Source organism: Ovis aries, chromosome 3 (genome assembly GCF_016772045.2).
Source record: "Ovis aries strain OAR_USU_Benz2616 breed Rambouillet chromosome 3, ARS-UI_Ramb_v3.0, whole genome shotgun sequence".
Taxonomy (NCBI): domain Eukaryota; kingdom Metazoa; phylum Chordata; class Mammalia; order Artiodactyla; family Bovidae; genus Ovis; species Ovis aries.
The window spans coordinates 181,948,678-181,970,291 of NC_056056.1; the positions used below are offsets into that span (position 1 = coordinate 181,948,678).

Here is a 21,614-nt window from a genome sequence, read left to right on the forward strand (position 1 = left end):
CTTTTGCACTTGGAAACTCCATTCAATTTTCTACCTCCAGGTGTATTCCCTGTCAATAAATATTACATCGTATTTATGATACATCATGTAATCATTGCAATCACTTTCTCCTGTGAGGTTTATTACATTTTTCTGGGAGGATAGAAGATGCTCATTCATGGATAAATTCATCTGCTTCTCTATTCCTACACCAAAGAAGCTGAATATTTAGATTTTAAAACCAGGCAGGCTAGTATCACTCTTAGTCTTCAGTTGCAAAAGAACCCTCAATTCTGACCAGATGTCCTATGTTTTCCTATTCAATTTTCTCCTATTCTCTAAAGTTCATATATCAAAATTTCCCCACTGTATTTAAATATTCCAAATTATTTTCCAACATCCCAAAATAACTGGCAGTTGACTCTAACTCCTATTTGGAGAGAAAACTATAAACAAGAGTTCTCTTGAATTCCTGCCTATACCTATAAAATTTGATTTCAGAACTATCCTCTTTTTCTTGAAAAGGAAGAAGTGAGAGAAGTGATCTTTGCTTCAGATTCCATCCATCATCACCTTTTATGCGACTTTATTGTTAATTATTCACTCTGCTTGATTTTTTTCTGTCCTTATCTGGTACTATTTTCCCATAAATTATAAACCATGCTGAAATATTGCACATTTTAATTAAAAACACCAATTAAAAACATCAATTCCACAAGTGATTCTTTCCTCCTTTCCTAAATACAATATCTTGAAAGAACTATCTATACTCACAGAATCCACATCCTCACTCTCGTTCATTCATTAAACTACATTCATCTGATTAACAGTCTCTGCTGCACTAGTCTTATTGAATTCACTGCAGACTTGTTTAAGTTAATGTTTACTTATCTACCTTAGTTTTGATTGAACTTATTTTAACTTCTTATACTACTTATCACTTTATAAATACTCTCCAAACTTCTATGAAAGCAACTTGACCTCATTTTTTTCATAAGTCTTCTACTCTTTCTCAGTCTTATATGCAGGCTCTTTGTTCTTTAAATTTCTCTTTCTTTCTTTAGTTATTGATGTCTTCAGGATTCTGTTGAGGAGCTTTTACCTTATTTGTCATGGATTCAGATTCGTCTGTTTAAAGAAGTCCTTCAATTTTTTCTTCAGTTGCAGTCATATATGACCAACAGCTTACTCAAAATTTCTACTTGCATGTTGAGTATTATTATTAATATATAGTCTAAACCCAACATAGCTGAAGTCATGGTCTTCCTTACTTCATCATCCTGTTTGTCTCCCAATGAATCACATTCTTGTTCTTCAATCTTCACACTTCTCACAAGCCCCTTGCCTTGTCAAATACCTCTAAAATGTGCTCTTTTTCCTATTTTAGTCACCCTTGTTCAGAAATACTCTCATCTCTTATGTGGATGACTACTCTAATCGGTAGCTGATGACTACTCAAATCAGTAACTATTTTTTTTCTTCTCATCTGGTCTCCACTTTTATTTTCTCCCCAGACAGAGTGTTATTTATGAAATGCATATTTAACCATTTCATACCTTGGCATAAAAATGCTTCTGGGACTACATATTTCAATTTGAACTAAGTCCAAACTCATAACATCCTTTATGTCATAGTTAAATGTTGAAAAACAATCATTAAAATTTTTTTTAAAAACATTTTGATGACTTTACAAATTCTCACAAATCCTCCCTTAATCTTTTTTAAACTCCATTAATCTTTTGATAGTCAGAGTCTTTATGTTGTTTAACAAATTTTGTTGAAAAAAATGTCATCAAGACCTAATAATTAAACTCTTGGTTTTGTTTTTGAAATGCTCTTATTTGTCATAATTGCAATAATAAGCAATGTAAAAATGTATAATGCAATAAGCTTGTTTTTATAATTTAGTTTTGTTTTTCTCAAAGAAATTCTAATTAATGTAAATCCTTTCACTTTTTCTTGTTGTGGAAAGAGCCCTTTCCCCTCATTTTGCATTTCTGGATGGAAGAAGCTACAAGATAAGATAATCATGGAATCTTAGCTTACTCTATCCCTAAGACATGACTTATCTATTTCCCTCTTCATTGATGGATATTCTCTACTGCTTCATGTAATAAATTTTATAAGGTCAAGTACTCATGGAGAATACTTGTGGTTGTCTAGCCAGGCTTCTGGCTGTATCTGAAAGTCTAATTAATTCAAGGTGATATGTTAGCAAGTCAACTTTCTAATACACCTAAGAAGAGTTGATTCTTTTGTAATGTGGTGTTGGAGAAGACTCTTGAGAGTCCCTTGTACTGCAAGGAGTTCAGTCCTGGGTGTTCATTGGAAGGACTGATGTTGAAGCTGAAACTCCAATACTTTGGCCACCTGATGTGAGGAGCTGACTCACTTGAAAATATCCTGATGCTGGGAAAGATTGAGGGTAGGAGGAGAAGGGGATGACAGAGAATGAGATAGTTGGATGGCATCACTGACTCAATGGACATGAGTTTGGGTAAACTCTGGGAGTTAGTGATGGCCAAGGAGGCCTTGCGTGCATGGGGTTACAAAGAATCAGACACGACTGAACGACTGGACTAACTAAGCTTATACTCACTTTTAATATAATTGCTACCTGGTTGAACAGTTTCTCTGAGCACAACTGGGTAGGAAAATAGAATGTTATTTATTAGCTTCCTGAAAAAATAATTTTTCTTTAGAAATTTTGGTCTCTAATATAAACAAATTCACTCCTTTTAGTACCAAATAGCGTTGGAAGATGTTCCTCTTCTTACTAATCTGTGAATCACCATTCAATCCATACTCATTCCATACCTATGCCTCCTTTCCCCTAGGTACTCTTGTTTAAAGAAAAAAAAAAAGTTGATAACAGTAACAACCCATTGTTGCCCTTACTATGATGTTGTTACCCATAGTTGTTGCAAACTATGATGATTAATAATTTACATACATTTCCTTATATTAAAACTCACAGCATTCCTATGAAACAAAAAGGTAAATTCCTCAATTTTACTAAGATTCTTAAAGTCTAAACAAGTTGCCCGAAGCCACACAGTAGTGGGGCTGGCATTTGAACCCAGGTCAAAATGATTTCACAGTATAATTATACTATTTTCCTAGCATAAGAATTTCTGCATATTCCTTTCATATCACTCAACTCTTAATTATCCAGCTGTCTTGAAGTACATAGGCATATCTTTTGAGATAATTCCCCAAATATGTTTTCAGAAGCTCCATAAATATTTTTTGACTGTATGATATATACTAAACACTAAAATAGGTAAATAAAGGAAGTGAGTTTATTTTTAGGGTGGGAACACTAGGAGAAGTAAACTAAACACATATCCACAATCCCTTATCCACAATTATGAAACCTCCAAACCTCAAAAAACTGAAAATTATTTTGTAAATTGTCCAATTTGGCACCAACATCTTACCTAAATTGACATTAAGTTGCTTACAGTCTTCAGTGATCCCATTCAGTGTGCCTAATTCATATATTTCGTTCAGTTCAGTTCAGTTGCTCAGTCGTGTCTGACTCTCTGTGGCCCCATGAATCGCAGCACGCCAGGCCTCCCTGTCCATCGCTAACTCCCAGTGTTCACTCAGACTCATGGCCATCGAGTCAGTGATGCCATCCAGCCATCTCATCCTCTGTCGTCCCCTTCTCCTCCTGCCCCCAATCCCTCCCAGCATCAGAGTCTGTTCCAATGAGTCAACTCTTCACATGAGGTGGCCAAAGTACTGGAGTTACAGCTTCAGCATCATTCCCTTCAAAGAAATCCCAGGGCTGATCTCCTTTAGAATGGACTGGTTGGGTCTTCTTGCAGTCCAAGGGACTCTCAAGAGTCTTCTTCAACGCCACAGTTCAAAAGCATCAATTCTTTGGTGCTCAGCCTTCTTCACAGTCCAACTCTCACATCCATACATGACCACTGGAGAAACCATAGCCTTAACTAGATGGACCTTAGTCGGCAAGGTAATGTCTCTGCTTTTCAATATGCTATCTAGGTTGGTCATAACTTTTCTTCCAAGGAGTAAGCGTCTTTTAATTTCATGGCTGCAATCACCATCTGCAGTGATTTTGAAGCCCCCAAAAGATTAAGTCTGACACTGTTTCCACTGTTTCCCCACCTATTTCCGTGTAATGCTCAAAATTCTCCAAGCCAGGCTTCAGCAATACGTGAACTGTGAACCTCCAGATGTTCAAGCTGGTTTTAGAAAAGGCACAGGAACCAGAGGTCAAATTGCCAACATCCACTGGATCATCAAGAAAGCAAGAGAGTTCCAGAAAAACATCTATTTCTGCTTTATTGACTATGCCAAAGCCTTTGACTGTGTGGATCACAATAAACTGGAAAATTCTGAAACAGATGGGCATACCAGAGCACCTGACCTGCCTCTTGAGAAACCTATATGCAGGTCAGGAAGCAACAGTTAGAAGTGGACATGGAACAACAGACTGGTTCCAAATACGAAAAGGAGTACGTCAAGGCTGTATATTGTCACCCTGCTTATTTAACTTCTATGCAGAGTACATCATGAGAAACGTTGGGCTGGGAGAAGCACAAGCTGGAATCAAGATTGCTGGGAGAAATATGAATAACCTCAGATATGCAGATGACACCACCCTTATGGCAGAAAGTGAAGAGGAACTAAAAAGCCTCTTGATTAAAGTGAAAGAGGAGAGTGAAAAGTTGACTTAAAGCTCAACATTCAGAAAATGAAGATCATGGCATCTGGTCCCATCACTTCATGGGAAGTAGATGGGGAAACCTCCAATTAAATAAATTTATATTTAATAAATAAATAAATTTATATTAAAAAAAGAGGTAGGAGCACAGTTTATCTAAGTTGTATAATAATATAATATATAAATTAATAATAACTTTATTCCTGCTATCCTGGTATTACTGATAGTATAGGCTTACTTTCAAAAGTGATTTGGTTTGGATGAAATACATGACCAAGAATAGTGAGAAGAGAGATGTGATATTTTGCATATATATTTAGTCTTTATCCACAGTTCCTGGCTCACAGCTCCCCAAAACCTTAGAATTTCTTTAGTGGCTAGAGCCATAAAGGTGTCTTGTTAGGTTAATGACATGACTTTTGGATCCCAGCTAAGGTTGGGTACTGCTTTCCAGAAGATCAACCATGTGATTAGAGGATTGGGACTTTTGTTCCACCCCTGCTGAACTTCTGGGAGGGGAAAAGGGCTGGAAGTTGAATCAGTTGGAGGCTGAACCAATGGCCAGTTTTTTACTTAGCCGTGCCAGTATCATGAAGCCTCTATAAAAACTCTTTCAGATTAAATGACATTTTTCTCCTCTTTATTTGCTCATCAATTTTAGTGCTGCAGCAATGGCTCTAGAAAGAGGCCAATTTCTGACAGTCATGTGGCCCACATCATTTTTGGAATTTTCAGAAATGCTTATCACAACATTGGAAATGAAAGAGACGTCTCTCCTTGTCTTTGTGCTAAGGGTTCATTTGGAATCTATTAAATTGATGACTGAGGTAATACCTGTGCCCTTGGGATTATTACCAAAAGTGACCTTAAACTGGCTCCACCAAAGCCTAATCTGTCGCCAGAGAACAATGTCCTTTCTGCCCTTGTAGCCAACAGGACATGTGGGAAATCAGAAGCTTGTACATAGATATTAGTGCATGGATCTTAGTCATCATACTTAGCAAACACTTTCCTAAAAAACCTGGTGCCAAATAATTCTTAAAATAAAAATGTACATGCTTCATTGATTCAAAGAAACAAAAAACAAACAAACAAACAAAACCCCAGAGGATGGGGTTTGAGAGCTTCTATGTTAAGCATGTAGAAATTTGAAAACAGTGTGCTCTGAGAGGGCATGGGAGCTTTCTCAATACTTTGCCCAATGAACTCTTCAATCTGGCTATTCCTGAGTTATATCTCCTTTTAATAAACTGGTAAATAAACAAGTTTCCTGAGTTCTATAGGCTTGTCTGGCAAATTAATCAAACCTAAGGAGTAGGTGGTGGGAACCTCCAATCTTTTGGCAGTTGGTCAGAATCCCACAGCTGACAACCTGTGTTTGCTACTGGCATCAGAAGGGAGAGGGACAGTGTGTTGGGACTGAGCCGTTAACCTGTGGAATTTGATGCCACCTCCACGTAGTCAAACATCAGAATAGAGTTGAATTTTAAGAGCACCCAGTTGGTATCCAGAAAATTGGTGGTGGTTTGTGAATCACACCTCCTCCCACACACACGTTGAAGTTGGATAAAAGAACCTAAAAACAGGGGGTATTTTCAGTTATAGACTGAAAACTGTGTGTATTCTTTCTCCTACCCTGCATTGTCCTGCAGTCTCCTTATATCTTGGCTTTGGCTCCAACTGAAGAGAACTTAGCCACTGGAGAAGTTAACTGGGTTAAAATATCCAGAAAAAATATATAAGTGGGGCATAAAATATAAGAAGATTATGAAGCAAGTCATAGGCTTCCTTCATTTTAAAATTGTAGTTAATAATCAGAAAGAATATTGATTATATATATTTTCTCTTTTATTCAAGTTATAGTGCTAAAAATAAACTATAAAATATAAAATATGATCACACATTCCTCACCAATGGAATATAAATAGAGAATATAATCAATGTAGCTTTAGCTTCAATTGAAAAATGAAGGAAAAATTAGTTTCTGTATATCATAGCATGTTAAAATTAATTTTCATTCATATAACTAAGAAGCAATAAAAACTTAGAATTATTTCAATTTCTGAATGGATTTTCATCAGCAACAGATTAAGAATTAAACCAGAACCATTTTACCTCACTAATTACAGAAAGATAAAACTACCAATCTCTTGTTTGACCACTTCCAATTTGCCTTGATTCATGGACCTGACATTCCAGGTTCCTATGCAATATTGCTCTCTACAGTATTGGACCTTGCTTTTATCACCAGTCACATCCACAGCTGGGTATTGTTTTTGCTTTGGCTTCATCCCTTCATTCTTTCTGGAGTTATTTCTCCCCTGATCTCCAGTAGCATATTGGGCACCTACCGACTAGGGGAGTTCATCTTTCAGTGGCCTATCTTTTTGCCTTTTCATACTGTTCATGGGGTTCTCAAGGCAAGAAAACTGAAGTGGTTTGCCATTCCCTTCTCCAGTGGACCACATTCTGTCAGACCTCTCCACCACGACCCGCCTGTCTTGGGTTGCCCCGTGGGCATGGCTTGGTTTTACTGAGTTAGACAAGGCTGTGGTCCTAGTGTGATTAGATTGACTAATTTTCTGTGAGTATGGTTTCAGTGTGTCTGACCTCTGATGCCCTCTTGCAACACCTACCATCTTACTTGGTTTTCTCTTACCTTGGGCATGGGATATCTCTTCACGGCTGCTCCAGCAAAGCACAGCCACTGCTCCTTACCTTGGACGAGGGGTATCTCCTTGAGAAATCTGTATGCAGGTCAGGAAGCAGCAGTTAGAACTGGACATGGAACAACAGACTGGTTCCAAATATGAAAAGGAGTCCATCAAGGCTGTATATTGTCACCCTGCTTATTGAACTTATATGCAGAGTACATCATGAGAAATGCTGGACTGGAAGAAACACAAGCTGGAATCAAGATTGCTGGGAGAAATATCAATAACCTCAGATATGCAGATGACACCACCCTTATGGCAGAAAATGAAGAGGAGTTAAAAAGCCTCTAGATGAAAGTGAAAGTGGAGAGTGAAAAAGTTGGCCTAAAGCTCAACATTCAGAAAACGAAGATCATGGCACCTGGTCCCATCACTTCATGGGAAATAGATGGGAAACAGTGGAAACAGTGTCAGACTTCATTTTTTTGGGCTCCAAAACCACTGCAGATGGTGATTGCAGCCATGAAATTAAAAGACGCTTACTCCTTGGAAGAAAAGTTATGACGAACCTAGATAGCATATTGAAAAGCAGAGACATTACTTTGCCGACTAAGGTCCGTCTAGTCAAGGCTATGGTTTTTCCTGTGGTTATGTATGGATGTGAGAGTTGGACTGTGAAGAAGGCTGAGCACTGAAGAATTGATGCTTTTGAACTGTGGTGTTGGAGAAGACTCTTGAGAGTCCCTTGGACTGCACGGAGATGCAACCAGTCCATTCTGAAGGAGATCAACCCTGGGATTTCTTTGGAAGGAATGATGCTAAAGCTGAAGCTCCAGTACTTTGGCCACCTCATGTGAAGAGTTGACTCATTGGAACAGACTCTGATGCTGGGAGGGATTGAGGGCAGAAGGAGAAGGGGATGACAGAGGATGAGGTGGCTGGATGGCATCACGGACTTGATGGACGCAAGTCTGAGTGAACTCCGGGAGTTGGTGATGGACAGTGAGGCCTGGAGTGCCACAATTCATGGGGGGTCACAAAGAATCGGACATGACTGAGTGACTGAACTGAGCTGATCTGAACTGAAAACTACCAATCATTTCCCTATCAGGTCAATAAAAATAAAAGTAAAATAATATTTCTCTGAAATTGTAGGAACTGGTAAACTTACATGATGCTTTGTTAGTGAGTCTGAGTTCTGTTTTGAAATATCTGTTGTTATTGTTGTTCAGTCATTAAGTCATGTGTGACTCTTCGAGAACCCATAAACTGAGGCAAACCAGGCTATCACTATCTCCCTAAGTGTGCTTAAACTCATGTCCACTGAGCCAGTGATGCCATCCAACCATCTCCTCCTCTATCACCCACTTCTCCTGCTGCCCTCAATCTTTCTCAGCATCAGGGTCTTTTCCAATGAGTCAGCTCTTCGCATCAGGTGGCCAAAGTACTGGAGCTTCAGCTTCAGCATCAGTCCTTCCAATGAATATTCAGGATGAATTTCCTTTAGGACTGACTGGTTTGGTCTTCTTGCTGCCCAAGGGACTCTCCAGAGTCTTTTCCAACACCACAGGTCTTAAGCATCAATTCTTCAGTGATCAGCCTTTATGATCCAACACTCGTGGTCCAACTCTTATGGTCCAGCTCATCCAAACATGACTGTGGGAAAAACCATAGCTTTGACTACACAGAATGTTGTCAGCAAAGTGATATCTCTGCTTTTTAATACACTGTCTAGCTTTGACATAGCTTTTCTTCCAAGGAGCAAGTGTCTTTTAATATCATGGATACAATCACCATCCACATTGATTTGGGAGCCCAAGAAAGTGAAATCTGATCCTGTTTCCACATTTCCCCCATCTATTTGCCATGAAGTGATAGGACCTAGGTTTTTGATGTTGAGTTTTAAGTCAGCTTTTTCACTCTCCTTTTCCACCTTCGTCAAGAGGTTCTTTAGATCCTCTTCACTTTCTGCCATTAAAGTGGTATCATCTGCATATCTGAGGTTGTTGTTATTTCTCCCAAACATCTCAATTCCAGCTTGTGATTCATCTAGCCTAGCATTTTCCGTGATGTACTCTGCGTGTAAGTTAAATAAGAAAGTTAACAATGTGCAGCTTTGTTATATTCCTTTCCCAATTTTGAACTGGTCAGTTTTTCCATACATGTGGGCTTCTCTCATGGCTCAGTATAAAGAATCTGCCTGCATGCAGGAGCCCCAGGAGATACAGATTTGATCCCTGGGTTGAGCAGATCCCCTGCAGGAGGGCATGGCAACCTGCTCCAGTATTCTTGCCTGGAGAATCCCATGGGCAGAGGAGCCTGGCAGGCTACAGTTTCAATAGGGTTTCAAAGAGTCGGACACAACTGATGCGACATAGCATGCACAAATACATGGAGTTGTTCCATGTCCAGTTCTAACTGTTGCTTCTTGACCTGCATATGGGTTTCTCAGGAGACAGGTAAGGTGGTCTGATATACCCATATCTTTAAGAATTTTCCACAGTTCGTTGTGATCCACGTTGTCAAAGCCTTTAGTCAATGAAGCAGAAGTAGATGTTTTTCTGGAACCCCCATGCTTTCTCCACAATCCAACAAATGTTGGCAATTTGATCTCTGGTTCCTCTGCCTTTTCTAAATCCAGTTTGAACATCTGGAATTTCACAGTTCACATACTGTTGAAGCCTGGCTTGGAGAATTTTGAGTATTACTTTGCTAGCGTGTGAGATGTGTGCAATTGTGCAGTAATTTGAATATTCTTTGACATTACCCTTCTTTAGGACTGGAATGAAATCAGACCTTTTCCAGCCCTATGGCCACTGCCGAGTTTTCAAAATTTGGAAAAGTGCTACACTCATAGCACTTTAACAGCAACAACATCTTTTAAGGTTTTAAGTAGCTCAGCTGGAATTCTATCACCTCCACTAATTTTGTTCATAGTAAGGGTTCCTAAGGCCCACTTTACTTCCCACTCCAGGATTTCTAGCTCTAGATGAGTGATCAAACCACAGTACTTCTCTGGGTCATTAACACGTTTCTGAGTATTCTTGCCATTTCTTCTTAATCTTCTGCTTCTATTACGTCCTTACCATTTCTCTCCTTTATTGTGCCCATTCTTGTATGAAATATTCCCTTTATATCTCTAATTTTCTTGAAGAGACCTCTCATCTTTCCCATTCCACTATTTTCCCCTATTTCTTTGAATCATTCATTTAAGAAGGCCTTCTTGTCTCACCTTGTTATTTTCTGGAATTCTGCATTCAATTGGGTATATCTTTCCCTTTCTCCTTTGCCCTTCACTTCTGTTCTTTCCTGAGCTATTTGTAAAGCCTCCTCAGACAACCACTTTGTCTTCTTGCATTTCTTTTTCTCTGGGATAGTTTGGTCACTGCCTCCTGTACAATATTACAAATCTCTGCATTATTCAGGCACTCTATCAGATCTACCCCCTTGAATCTATTTGTTACCTTCATTGTATATCACAAAGGATTTGACTTAGGTCGTACCATGAGTGACTAACATTTTCACTGAATGATCTAGTGGTTTTCCTTACATTTTTCCATTTAAGCTTGAATTTTATAATAAGGAGCTCATGATTTGGGCCAACTCCAGGTATTGTTTTAGCTGACTGTATATAGCTCTCCATTTTCAGCTGCAAAGAACATAATTGATCTGATTTCCATATCGACCACTTGGTGATGTCCATGTCTCTTAGTATGTTGGGAAAAGGTGTTTGCTATGACCAGTGTGTTCTTTTGGAAAAACTCTGTTAAACTTTGTCCTGCTTCATTTTATACTCATAGGCCTAACTTACTGGTTATTCTGGGTATCTCTTGACTTCCTACTTTTGCATTCCAGTCTGATATAATGAAAAGGACATCTTTTGCTTTTTGTTCTAGAAGGTGTGGTAGGTCTTCATAACCAGTCAGCATCAACTTCTTCACCATTAATGTTTGGGGCACAGACTTGGATTACTGTGATATTAAATGATTTGTCTTGGAAATGAACTGAGATCATTCTCTCTGAGCTTGCACCCAAGTACTGCATTTCAGAATCTTTTGTTGACTATGAGGGCTACTCCATTTCTTCTAAGGGATTCTTGCCCACAATAGTAGATATAATGGTCATCTGAATTAAATTTTCCCATTCCTGTCCATTTCAGTTCACTGATTCCCAAGATATCAATGTTCACTCTTTCCCTCTCCTATTTGACCACTTCCGATTTACCTTGATTTATGGAGCTAACATTCCAGGTTCCTATGCAATATTGTTCTTTATAGCATTGGACTTTACTTTCACCACCAGGTGCATCCACAGCTGAGCATCATTTCTGCTTTGGCCCTGCCACTTCATTCTTTCTGGAGCTCTTAGTAATTGTTCTCTGCTCTTCCCCAGTAGCATATCGGACATCTTTTGATCTTGGGGGCTCACGTTATGGTATCATATCTTTTTGCCTTTTCATACTGTTCATGGGATTCTCTAGGCAAGAATACTGGAGTGGGTCATCATTTCTTCCTCCAGTGAAATTCTATATTTTATTCTATATTTAAAATTCTATACTTTATGATTACTTAAGAGATATTTTTGTTTATTAGTGCTTGGACTGGACAGATTCACACCAAACTGAGGTTACTGGTTGCTTTCGAGGAGTGGTGTTTTACAAAGGTGATTAAAAGAAATTAGATTTGTTCTTTAGTTTGCTAGGGCTTCCATAACCAAGTACTACAATGGGTCACTTAAACAACAGAAACTTATTCCTCAGTTTTGAAAAGTAGAAGTCTGAGATAAGCTGTCAGGAGGGTAGATTTCTTCTGAGTCCTCTCCCCATTGGCTTCTTGATGGTTACCTTCTCCCTGGGCCCTTACATGGTCTTCCTTCTATGACTCTCTGTGTTAATCTTCTCTTCTTATAAGGACCTCAGATATATTGCACTAGGGCTCATTCATATGACCTCATTTTGTCTTAATTACTAATTTAAAAGGCCCATATCCAAATACAGTTATATTCTGAGGTCCTGGGTGTTAGGACTTTAACATATGAATTTGGAAGTGGTGGAGAGACAGACACAATTCAGTCTATGTTATATCCCTAACATCTTTTATTTAAAACAGAGAAACAAAAGAAATTAAGAGTTATATTTGACACTGATGCTAAACAAAGTTATGAAATAAAAGTATATGGTTATCTAAGTCTAGAAAAGTTCTTCGTGGGATATCTATTTAGTCTTCCAAACTTTAAGAGTGCTGCAGCACCAGATTGCTAACATTTGTAATTTTAGGAAGGTGAAAATGGAAATTGGTAGAGGGATATTCTTAACATGTTTCAATGGATTTTACTTTTTGAAACTGTTGTCGATGTACAGAAAGTTGCTCCACACTCAGTTGCTCCTATCATTAACATTTTATATTAGTATGTGAAATACTAATGTATTTGGTTATAGTTGCTGAACTAGTATTGATACATTGTTAACTGAAGTCCATACTTTATTCAGATTTCCTTTTTCATAATGTTCTTTATTTTTTATCCCAGGAGACTATCTAGGATAATTCCATCTAGATTACCATATCACATTTAATTATCATGTCTCCTTAGTCTCTCTGAGTTATGACAGTATGACAATTTCTCAGACTTCCTTTTTTTGACAACATTGGGTTTTGAAGAGTACTGGTCAGGTGTTTTGTAGAATGGCCCTATACTCAAATTTTCATTTTTTTTTTTTTCATGATTAGATCTGGGTTATTAATTTGGGCAGAAAGATCGCAGAGATAATGTGCCATATTCATCACATCATACCAAGGCTATTGACATGATTTGTCACTGTTGATATTCCCCTTGATCACCTGGATGAGGTTTGTATATTTCAGATGTCTCTTGTATAAAACTATACCATTTTGCCCCTTTTCATACAAAAGGCACTCATTAGGTGCTCAGCAGGAGGAAGTACTCATTAGGAGGAAGTCACTTTGTACATCCCACAGTTAAGGAGTGGAGAGTTGTTTTCCACTTCCTTGAGGGAAGAGTATCTACATAAACTCCTGGGCACGATTTTGCATGAGAGATATGTGATTTCTCTCCCATTTATTTATTTATATAATCTTATTAACTTTTTATTGTGTTCCTTTTAATTATTTTACACATATATTAATTTTGTAATTATTTTAAAATAAGAATATTTAAAAATTCCTTAGCAAATTATTAACCAATTATGGACTTCAGAAGTTAGGAGCACTAGACCTTATTAGAAAGGACCTATGGAGTTTGAAGAGGGGTTTCCCAGGTAGCACAGTGGTAAAGAATCCGCCTGCTAATGCAGGAAATGCAAGACATGCATGCTGGTTTGATTCCTGGGTTGGGAAGATCCCTGGAGTAGGAAATGGCAACCTGCTCCAGTATTCTTTCCTGGAAAATTCCATGAACAAAAAGGCCTGGTGGGCCCATGGGGACACAAAGACTCCAACATAACTGAGCGACTGGGTGGATACACACACATGGAGTTTGAAAATACAACTAATCGTGTACTCATTCTCTATTAGTAATGTGTCCCAGATGGTGCTAGTGGTAAAGATGCTGCTTGCCAGGGCAAGAGACATAAGAGACATGAGTTCAGTCCCTGGGTTGGAAAGGGTCCCTGGAGAAGGGCATGGCAACCCACTCCAGTATTCTTGCCTGGAGAATCCTATGGACAGAGGAGCCTGGCAGGCTATGATCCATAGGGTCACAAAGAGTCAGACATGGCTGAAGCTGCTTAGCACACACACATTCTCATTTAGACCACAGAAAGCAGCTTATACAAATATTTAACATTATTACTGCTTAGAGAGTAAGAAGGTTGCATCTGTAGATCAAAGATGAAGCCAACAGAAGGCTTTCTTGTTATATACAGTCTTAAAGCATGTTAAGCTTCATGACTTCAAGGTAGGTTGCAAGGAGCTAACCTTCATTCTGCGAACTCTTGGACCCCCTTGTACTATACTTGGAAATAATATGTATATATTGTACATTTCTTATATACAACTGGAAACTTCCTGGGATAAAATTTTTCAATTGTTTCCTTTGAAAAAAAAAATATATAGTTGGAGTATAATTGCTTTACAATATTATGTTAGTTTCCTCTGTACAATGAAGTGAATGAACTATATGTAAATTACATATTTCCTCTCCCTCTTGGACCTCCTTCCCACCTCCCCCCATCCCACCCATCTGTGTCATCAATGATATAGATGAACCTATTTCCAGGGCAGGAATGAGATACAAACATAGAGAATAAATATAATTATTAATATTTCCTCCTTACAAAAGTACTTAAAAGTAGATTTTTGAAACTAAATCAGCATACTATTAATAATAACCATAATATCACATTATCCCACAATTACTGCTCTACTATATACATTATCAATGACTTAATATTTCTCCTACATTGTAATTTTTTTCCAGATATTTCAGTCAGCCTGTTAGCAGTTGTTGTCAGCTTTTGTGGCCTGGCCTTGTTGGTTGTTTCACTTTTTGTCTTCTGGAAGTTATGCTGGCCTTTCTGGAAGAGCAAACCTATGACTTCCAATGTCAGTACCCTTCCACAGAGCATGTCAAGTGCTCCCACTGAAGTTTTTGAGACTGAAGAGAAAAAAGAGATTAAAGAAAATGGAGAACCAGCACTAAAAGTTATTGAGCCTGCAATAAAAATCAGCCACACTTCCCCTGATATCCCAGCCGAAGTCCAAACTGCTGTAAAAGAACATTTAATTAAACATGCACGTGTGCAAAGACAAACAACTGAGCCTACATCTTCATCCCGGTAAGGAAAGATCAAATAAACAAAACTATCTGGGCTGTGTGTGTGTCTGTATTTGTGTGTGTTGTATGTGATTTTCTAAGGGAGAAAAACTGAGGTGGGAAAGGAGAAAAGACAAACAAGAGAAATGAGAAAGACAGAGGAAAATAAATAATAGAGTAAGGAGGGAATTGATAGGATAGAATAAATAGGGATGAAGGGAAAGAAATTGAGGACAAAGTCAGACAGAGAGTGGTACCATGAAAGGTAGAGGTTTCATTAAAATAATCTAATTAGATATTTATTTATTGACTTTTTCCTTTGAAATATTTTTGGTTGATTTCCAGTCTTTCGATTTAGTTTAATACAACCAATAAATAAGTCAGCCATTTGCCTTGTGTTCCATTAAATCACCTACAAGTTCACAATCAAAACTGAGTAACAGAGGCTAACGTTTAGTTTATACTTGTTTAGCATCTATACCATAAACTGCTAGAAAATTTCATTGCTTATTGGAACTCATAGACCAAACTATTATGGTAAATTGCACAAGAGCTTTGGTGAGTATCATGAGCATAGTAAGAGTGTACATGAAGGGAAGGCAGAGGGAAGCCTCCTTAGAGTGATACATTTTAAGGAGGTATATTTTAACTCAGCCTGGAAAAATCAGCAAAAGTTTACTTGAACAAAAATAATTTGCTATAGTGTATTTCAAATTGTGTTAACCATAAATGGGAAAAAGATTCTTATGAAAAGATTTTTTTCTACTGCAACCAACTCCAGTACTCTTGCCTGGAAAATCCCATGGACGGAGGAGCCTGGTGGGCTGCAGTCCATGGAGTCGCGAAGAGTCGGACCCGACTGAGCGACTTCACTTTCACTTTTCACTTTCATGCATTGGAGAAGGAAATGGCAACCCACTCCAGTATTCTTGCCTGGAGAATCCCAGGGACGGGAGAACCTGGTGGGCTGCAGTCTCTGGGGTCGCACAGAGTCAGACATGACTGAAGCGACTGAAGCGACTTAGCAGCAGCAGCAGCAAGGTCTTCAGTCTTTAATATGAAAAACCAACATGTTATTGTAATAGTAGCACTGTTTCTGATAATAATGGTCTAATAGTAGCAGTATTTCTCTGATTCCCAGACGTAACAGTTTTACCCTGCTGCTGCTGCTAAGTCAGTTTAGTCATGTCCGACTCTGTGCAGTCCCATAGACGGCAGCCCACTAGGATCCTCTGTCCCTGGGATTCTGCAGGCAAGAATGCTGGAGTGGGTTGCCATTTCCTTTTCTAATGTATGAAAGTGAAAAGTGAAAGTGAAGTCGCTCTGTCGTGCCCAACTCTTGGCGACCCCATAGACTGCAGCCTACCAGGCCTGTCCGTCCATCGGAGTTTCCAGGCAAGAGTACTGGAGTGGGTTGCCATTGCCTTCTCCAGTACCCTAGGGGCACGGTAAAAATCAAAAGCAATGGGGGTAAGTGATGTTTTCTGCTAAACAATTGACTTCCTAATCTTACCTTCCTATCTCTCTAAATCAAAGATGCATTTATGCTTTCTGTATTTTTTAAAAAATATAAATTTATTTATTTTAATTGGAGGTCAATTACTTTACAATATTGTATTGGTTTTGCTATACATCAACATGAATCTGCCACAAGTATTGACATGACATACTTTTTGTGGATTTGGAAATCTATCAAGTTGAAAAACTACAAGGGTCATGTTTGCTACTAGGGTTGAAAGAATATTTGATAATTCTTTTGTAAAATTAAAAAAAAAGGATTGTATCTATAAACAAACCATCTTCTTTCTGAGATAAATTCCAGTGAGATAAGTAAAAATAATTGTTACTTCAGGGATGAGGAACTTTGGGGTAAGGAAGCTGGATGGAAGTATTATACTTTTCAAGCTATTTAAAGTCTATAACCTAGATGTGCTTCGTGTTTACTTATCATGTTGACAGGTTTTCCTGAGCGCTGCATTCATTCACTTTTATGATCCACTATGCATTAATTTAAATTTATTTATAGATAGTTAATTCTAAAATAATTACTACATATGCTTCTTCTTTATACTTATAGGAAAAAATGCTTTGTTTATTTCATGTGGTTACTTGATTATCATTACTATCAAAACTTCAAACTGTGGCCAAATATGATATTTAATAAAGCCTTAACATACTCAGAAATTTCAGGGTAAAAATATTCAATCAATCTATAAGACATTTTAAAAAAATATTGATACTGTCTGTGACTATATATAAACAGTGTTCAGAATTATTCAAATCGTTTAGTGGATAAGTGCACCCCAAATAAGGACACTCAATTAATGAAGATAACTTGGGCTTCTCAGGTGATAATCTGCCTACCAATGCAGGAGACACAGAAATAGTGGGTTCATACCCTGGGTCAGGAAAATGTCTTGGAGTATGAAATGATAACCCACTTCAGTGTTCTTTCCTGGAAAATTCCATGGACAGAGTAGCCTGGCAGGCTGCAGTCCATGGGTTGTAGAGAGTTAGACACAACTGAATGACTGAGCATGTACAATAAGAATAACTTGCCTTTCTTTGCTCAATTTTTTTGGAAACTTCAGAAAAATAAAACACTATCTCCAAAAGATTATCTGTTGAATGTAAACATACAACTTATCCAATTATCACTAGCTATCCAATTATCACTAGCTAGGGGAGAATGAAAGAATACATACTGAGAACACATGTTTGAAGAATTGGTTTTGGATGCAGAATTGCTGTCTAGAAATAAAATACAGTAGAGAGTGACAACACGTCATTTTAGCACTAAATTTCTCAGTCAGTGAGTTACCGAGTCATGTCTGACTCTTTGTGACCCCATGGACTGTAGCCCATGAGGATCCTGTCCATGGAATTTTCCAGGCAAGAATACGGGAGCGGGTTGCCATTTCATACTCCAGGAATTTCCCAGTAATTATAAGAAATTAAATCAGAAAAAAATCCTTGTTTCTCTTAATCTTAAAAAACAAAAAGATGGCATTGTACATATGTCTCATATTTTTTAAGAGAAAAGTATAATACAGATTCATAGCTTTTCTATAAGCTTGATATCATTGACCTCTTTGAATTTCCTTGTTTATGAGAGGTTGGGGAAGGAAGAAAATAAAAGCACTCCGTTTTGAGTGCTTGCAGTTTAGTCACCATACCAGCATCCTTCCTGCTAATCCTCCACCAGCCTGCATGAAATTAATATTATTAAGTCTTCCTATTGCTTGTGAGTTAACTGAAACCCGGAGAGACTTTTAAAATTTCCTAAAGAAATGCAGCTGCTGAAAATTAGAACTCTCATTTATCCAGATTGATGGAACATATTTTTAGAGTTAAAGCCAAGGAGATATGTTTTTTCACAATCAAAGATGTTACAAACAAGGACCTGTTGTATAGCACATGGAACTCTGTTTAGTGTTATGTGACAGCTTGGACAGGAGAGGAGTTTGGGAGAATATGGATACATGTATATGTATGGCTGAGTCCCTTCACTGTTCACCTAAAACTATCATGATATTGTTAATCAGCTCTACCCCAATACAAATAAAAAGTTTAACAGAAAAAAAGATGGTTACAAAGTCCACTGAGGACAGGTAGCTTGGAGGTTGGAGAATGAGGGCATCTTCCTGCTCACTCTGCTCAGTTAGAAATGTGAAATTATATGTGGTTATCATGAATAGCTAATCATGATTTTAACCTGTTTGACCTTGGGATGAATTTCTTGCAGAAAACTTGATTATTTCTATTTCTCAAAACTCCTCATATATGTTAATTACTTCTCATATTAATTACCTTTATAGAGAGAGGAAGGGGAAATTGCTGTTTACTATACAGACAAAGAGCTTGAGGGCACATTATTATAAATTGGATTATTCTGCTCAAATACTAACTTTTCACTGAAGTCTGGCAATATCAGGAACTATACCCCACCAACCCACACAGTAATTTAACTTTAATGCTTGGTTCCTTCACCTTATTAGGATATCCCAGCTCTAGTCTGGTATCATACTGTTCATGGGATTCTCAAGGCAAGAATTGTGAAGTGGCTTGCCATTCCCTTCTCCAGTGGACCACATTCTGTCAGACCTCTTCATCATGACCCTCCCGTCTTGGGTTGCCCTGCAGGCATGGCTTAGTTTCATTGAGTTAGACAAGGCTGTGATCCTAGTGTGATTAGATTGACTAGTTTTCTGTGAGTATGGTTTCAGTGTGTCTGCCCTCTGATGCCCTCTTGCAACACCTACCATCTTACTTGGGTTTCTCTTACCTTGGGTGTGGGATATCTCTTCATGGCTGCTCCAGCAAAGCACAGCCACTGCTCCTTACCTTGGATGAGGGTATCTCCTTACCACCACTGTTCCTGACCTTCAACGTGGGACAGCTCCTCTAGGCCCTCCTGTGCCTGCGCAGCCACCATTCCTTGGGTTTCTCCTCCTGGCCGCTGGCCCTGGCCTCGGGCTCGGGGTGGCTCCTCAGGGTCACCACCCATGGCCTTGGGCGCGAGGTGGCTTCTCCCGGCCACCACTGGCCTCAGATGTGGGGTAGCTCCTCCCAACTACCACCCTGACCTCAAATGCGGGGTGTCTCCTCCTGCCGCCGCCCCTGACCTCGGACTTGGGGTAGCTCCTCTCGGCCGCCGCCCCTGACCACAGATGCAGGGTAGCTCCTCTCAGCCATTCCTGCGCCATCAAAGCCTGGCATTCTAGGCTGCTGCCCCTGACCCCGGACGTGGGGTAGCTCCTCTAGCCTCGCTCAGTATGCCAGCTCACAGCTGCCTGCGCTAGGTGAGCCGGCTCACAGCCCAGTGGAGAAATAACTCCAGAAAGAATGAAGGGATGGAGCCAAAGCAAAAACAATTCCCAGTTGTGGATATGACTGGTGATAGAAGCAAGATCCGATGCTGTAAAGAGCAATATTGCACAGGAACCTGGAATGTCAGGTCCATGAATCAAGGCAAATTGGAAGTGGTCAAACAAGAGATGGCAAGGGTGAACGTCAACATTCTAGGAATCAGAGAACTAAAATGGACTGGAATGGGTGAATTTAACTCAGATGACCATTATATCTACTGCTGCAGGCAGGAATCCCTTAGAAGAAATGGAGTAGCCATCATGGTCAACAAAAGAGTCCGAAATGCAGTACTTGGATGCAGTTTCAAACACGACAGAATGATATCTGTTCCTCTCCAAGGCAAACCATTCAATATCACAGTTATCCAAGTCTATGCCCCAACCAGTAATGCTGAAGAAACTGAAGCTGAACTGTTTTATGAAGACCTACAAGACCTTGTAGAACTAACACCCAAAAAAGATGTCCTTTTCATTATAGGGGACTGGAATGCAAAAGTAGGAAGTCAAGAAACACCTGGAGTAACAGGCAAATTTGGCCTTGGAATGCAGAATGAAGCAGGGCTAAGACTAACAGAGTTTTGCCAAGAAAACGCACTGGTCATAGCAAACACCCTCTTCCAACAACACAAGAGAAGACTACACATGGACATCACCAGATGGTCAACACCAAAATCAGACTGATTATATTCTTTGCAGCCGAAGATGGAGAAGCTCTATACAGTCAACAAAAACAAGACCAGGAGCTGACTGTGGCTCAGATCATGAACTCCTTATTGCCAAATTCAGATTTAAAATGAAGAAAGTAGGGAAAACCACTAGACCATTCAGGTATGACCTAAATCAAATCCCTTATGATAATACAGTGGAAGTGAGAAATAGATTTATGGGCCTAGATCTGATAGATAGACTGCCTGATGAACTATGGAATGAGGTTCGTAACATTGTACAGGAGACAGGGATCAAGACCATCCCCATGGTAAAGAAATGCAAAAAAGCAAAATGACTGTCTGGGGAGGCCTTACAAATAGCTGTGAAAAGAAGAGAGGTGAAAAGCAAAGGAGAAAAAGAAAGATATAAGCATCTGAATGCAGAGTTCCAAAGAATAGCAAGAAGAGATAAGAAAGTCGCCTTCAGTGATCAATGCAAAGAAATAGAGGAAAACAACAGAATGGGAAAGACTAGAGATCTCTTCAAGAAAATTAGAGATACCAAGGGAACATTTCATGCAAAGATGGGCTCCATAAAGGACAGAAATGGTATGGACCTAACAGAAGCAGAAGATATTAAGAAGAGGTGGCAAGAATACACAGAAGAACTGTACAAAAAAGATCTTCATGACCCAGATAATCATGATATGTGATCACTAATCTAGAGCCAGACATCCTGGAATGTGAATTCAAGTGGGCCTTAGAAAGCATCACTATGAACAAAGCTAGTGGAGGTGATGGAAATCCAGTTGAGCTGTTTCAAATCCTGAAAGATGATGCTGTGAAAGTGTTACACTCAATATGGCAGCAAATTTGGAAAACTCAGCAGTGGCCACAGGCCTGGAAAAGGTCAGTTTTCATTCTAATCCCAAAGAAAGGCAATGCCAAAGAATGCTCACACTACTGCACAATTGCACTCATCTCACATGCTAGTAAAGTA

At 38.9% G+C, this 21,614-nt stretch overlaps 1 protein-coding gene across 1 annotated transcript in view; it reads left to right on the top strand.

Annotated features, from left to right (window-relative positions):
* Positions 1-21,614, top strand: part of SYT10 (synaptotagmin 10) — a 119,309-nt gene that overhangs the window by 19,083 nt on the left and 78,612 nt on the right. Inside the window, exon 2 of the mRNA XM_004006738.6 lies at positions 14,764-15,121. Coding sequence (XP_004006787.1) covers positions 14,764-15,121 — 358 coding nt within the window. The remainder of the gene's footprint in view (positions 1-14,763; positions 15,122-21,614) is intronic.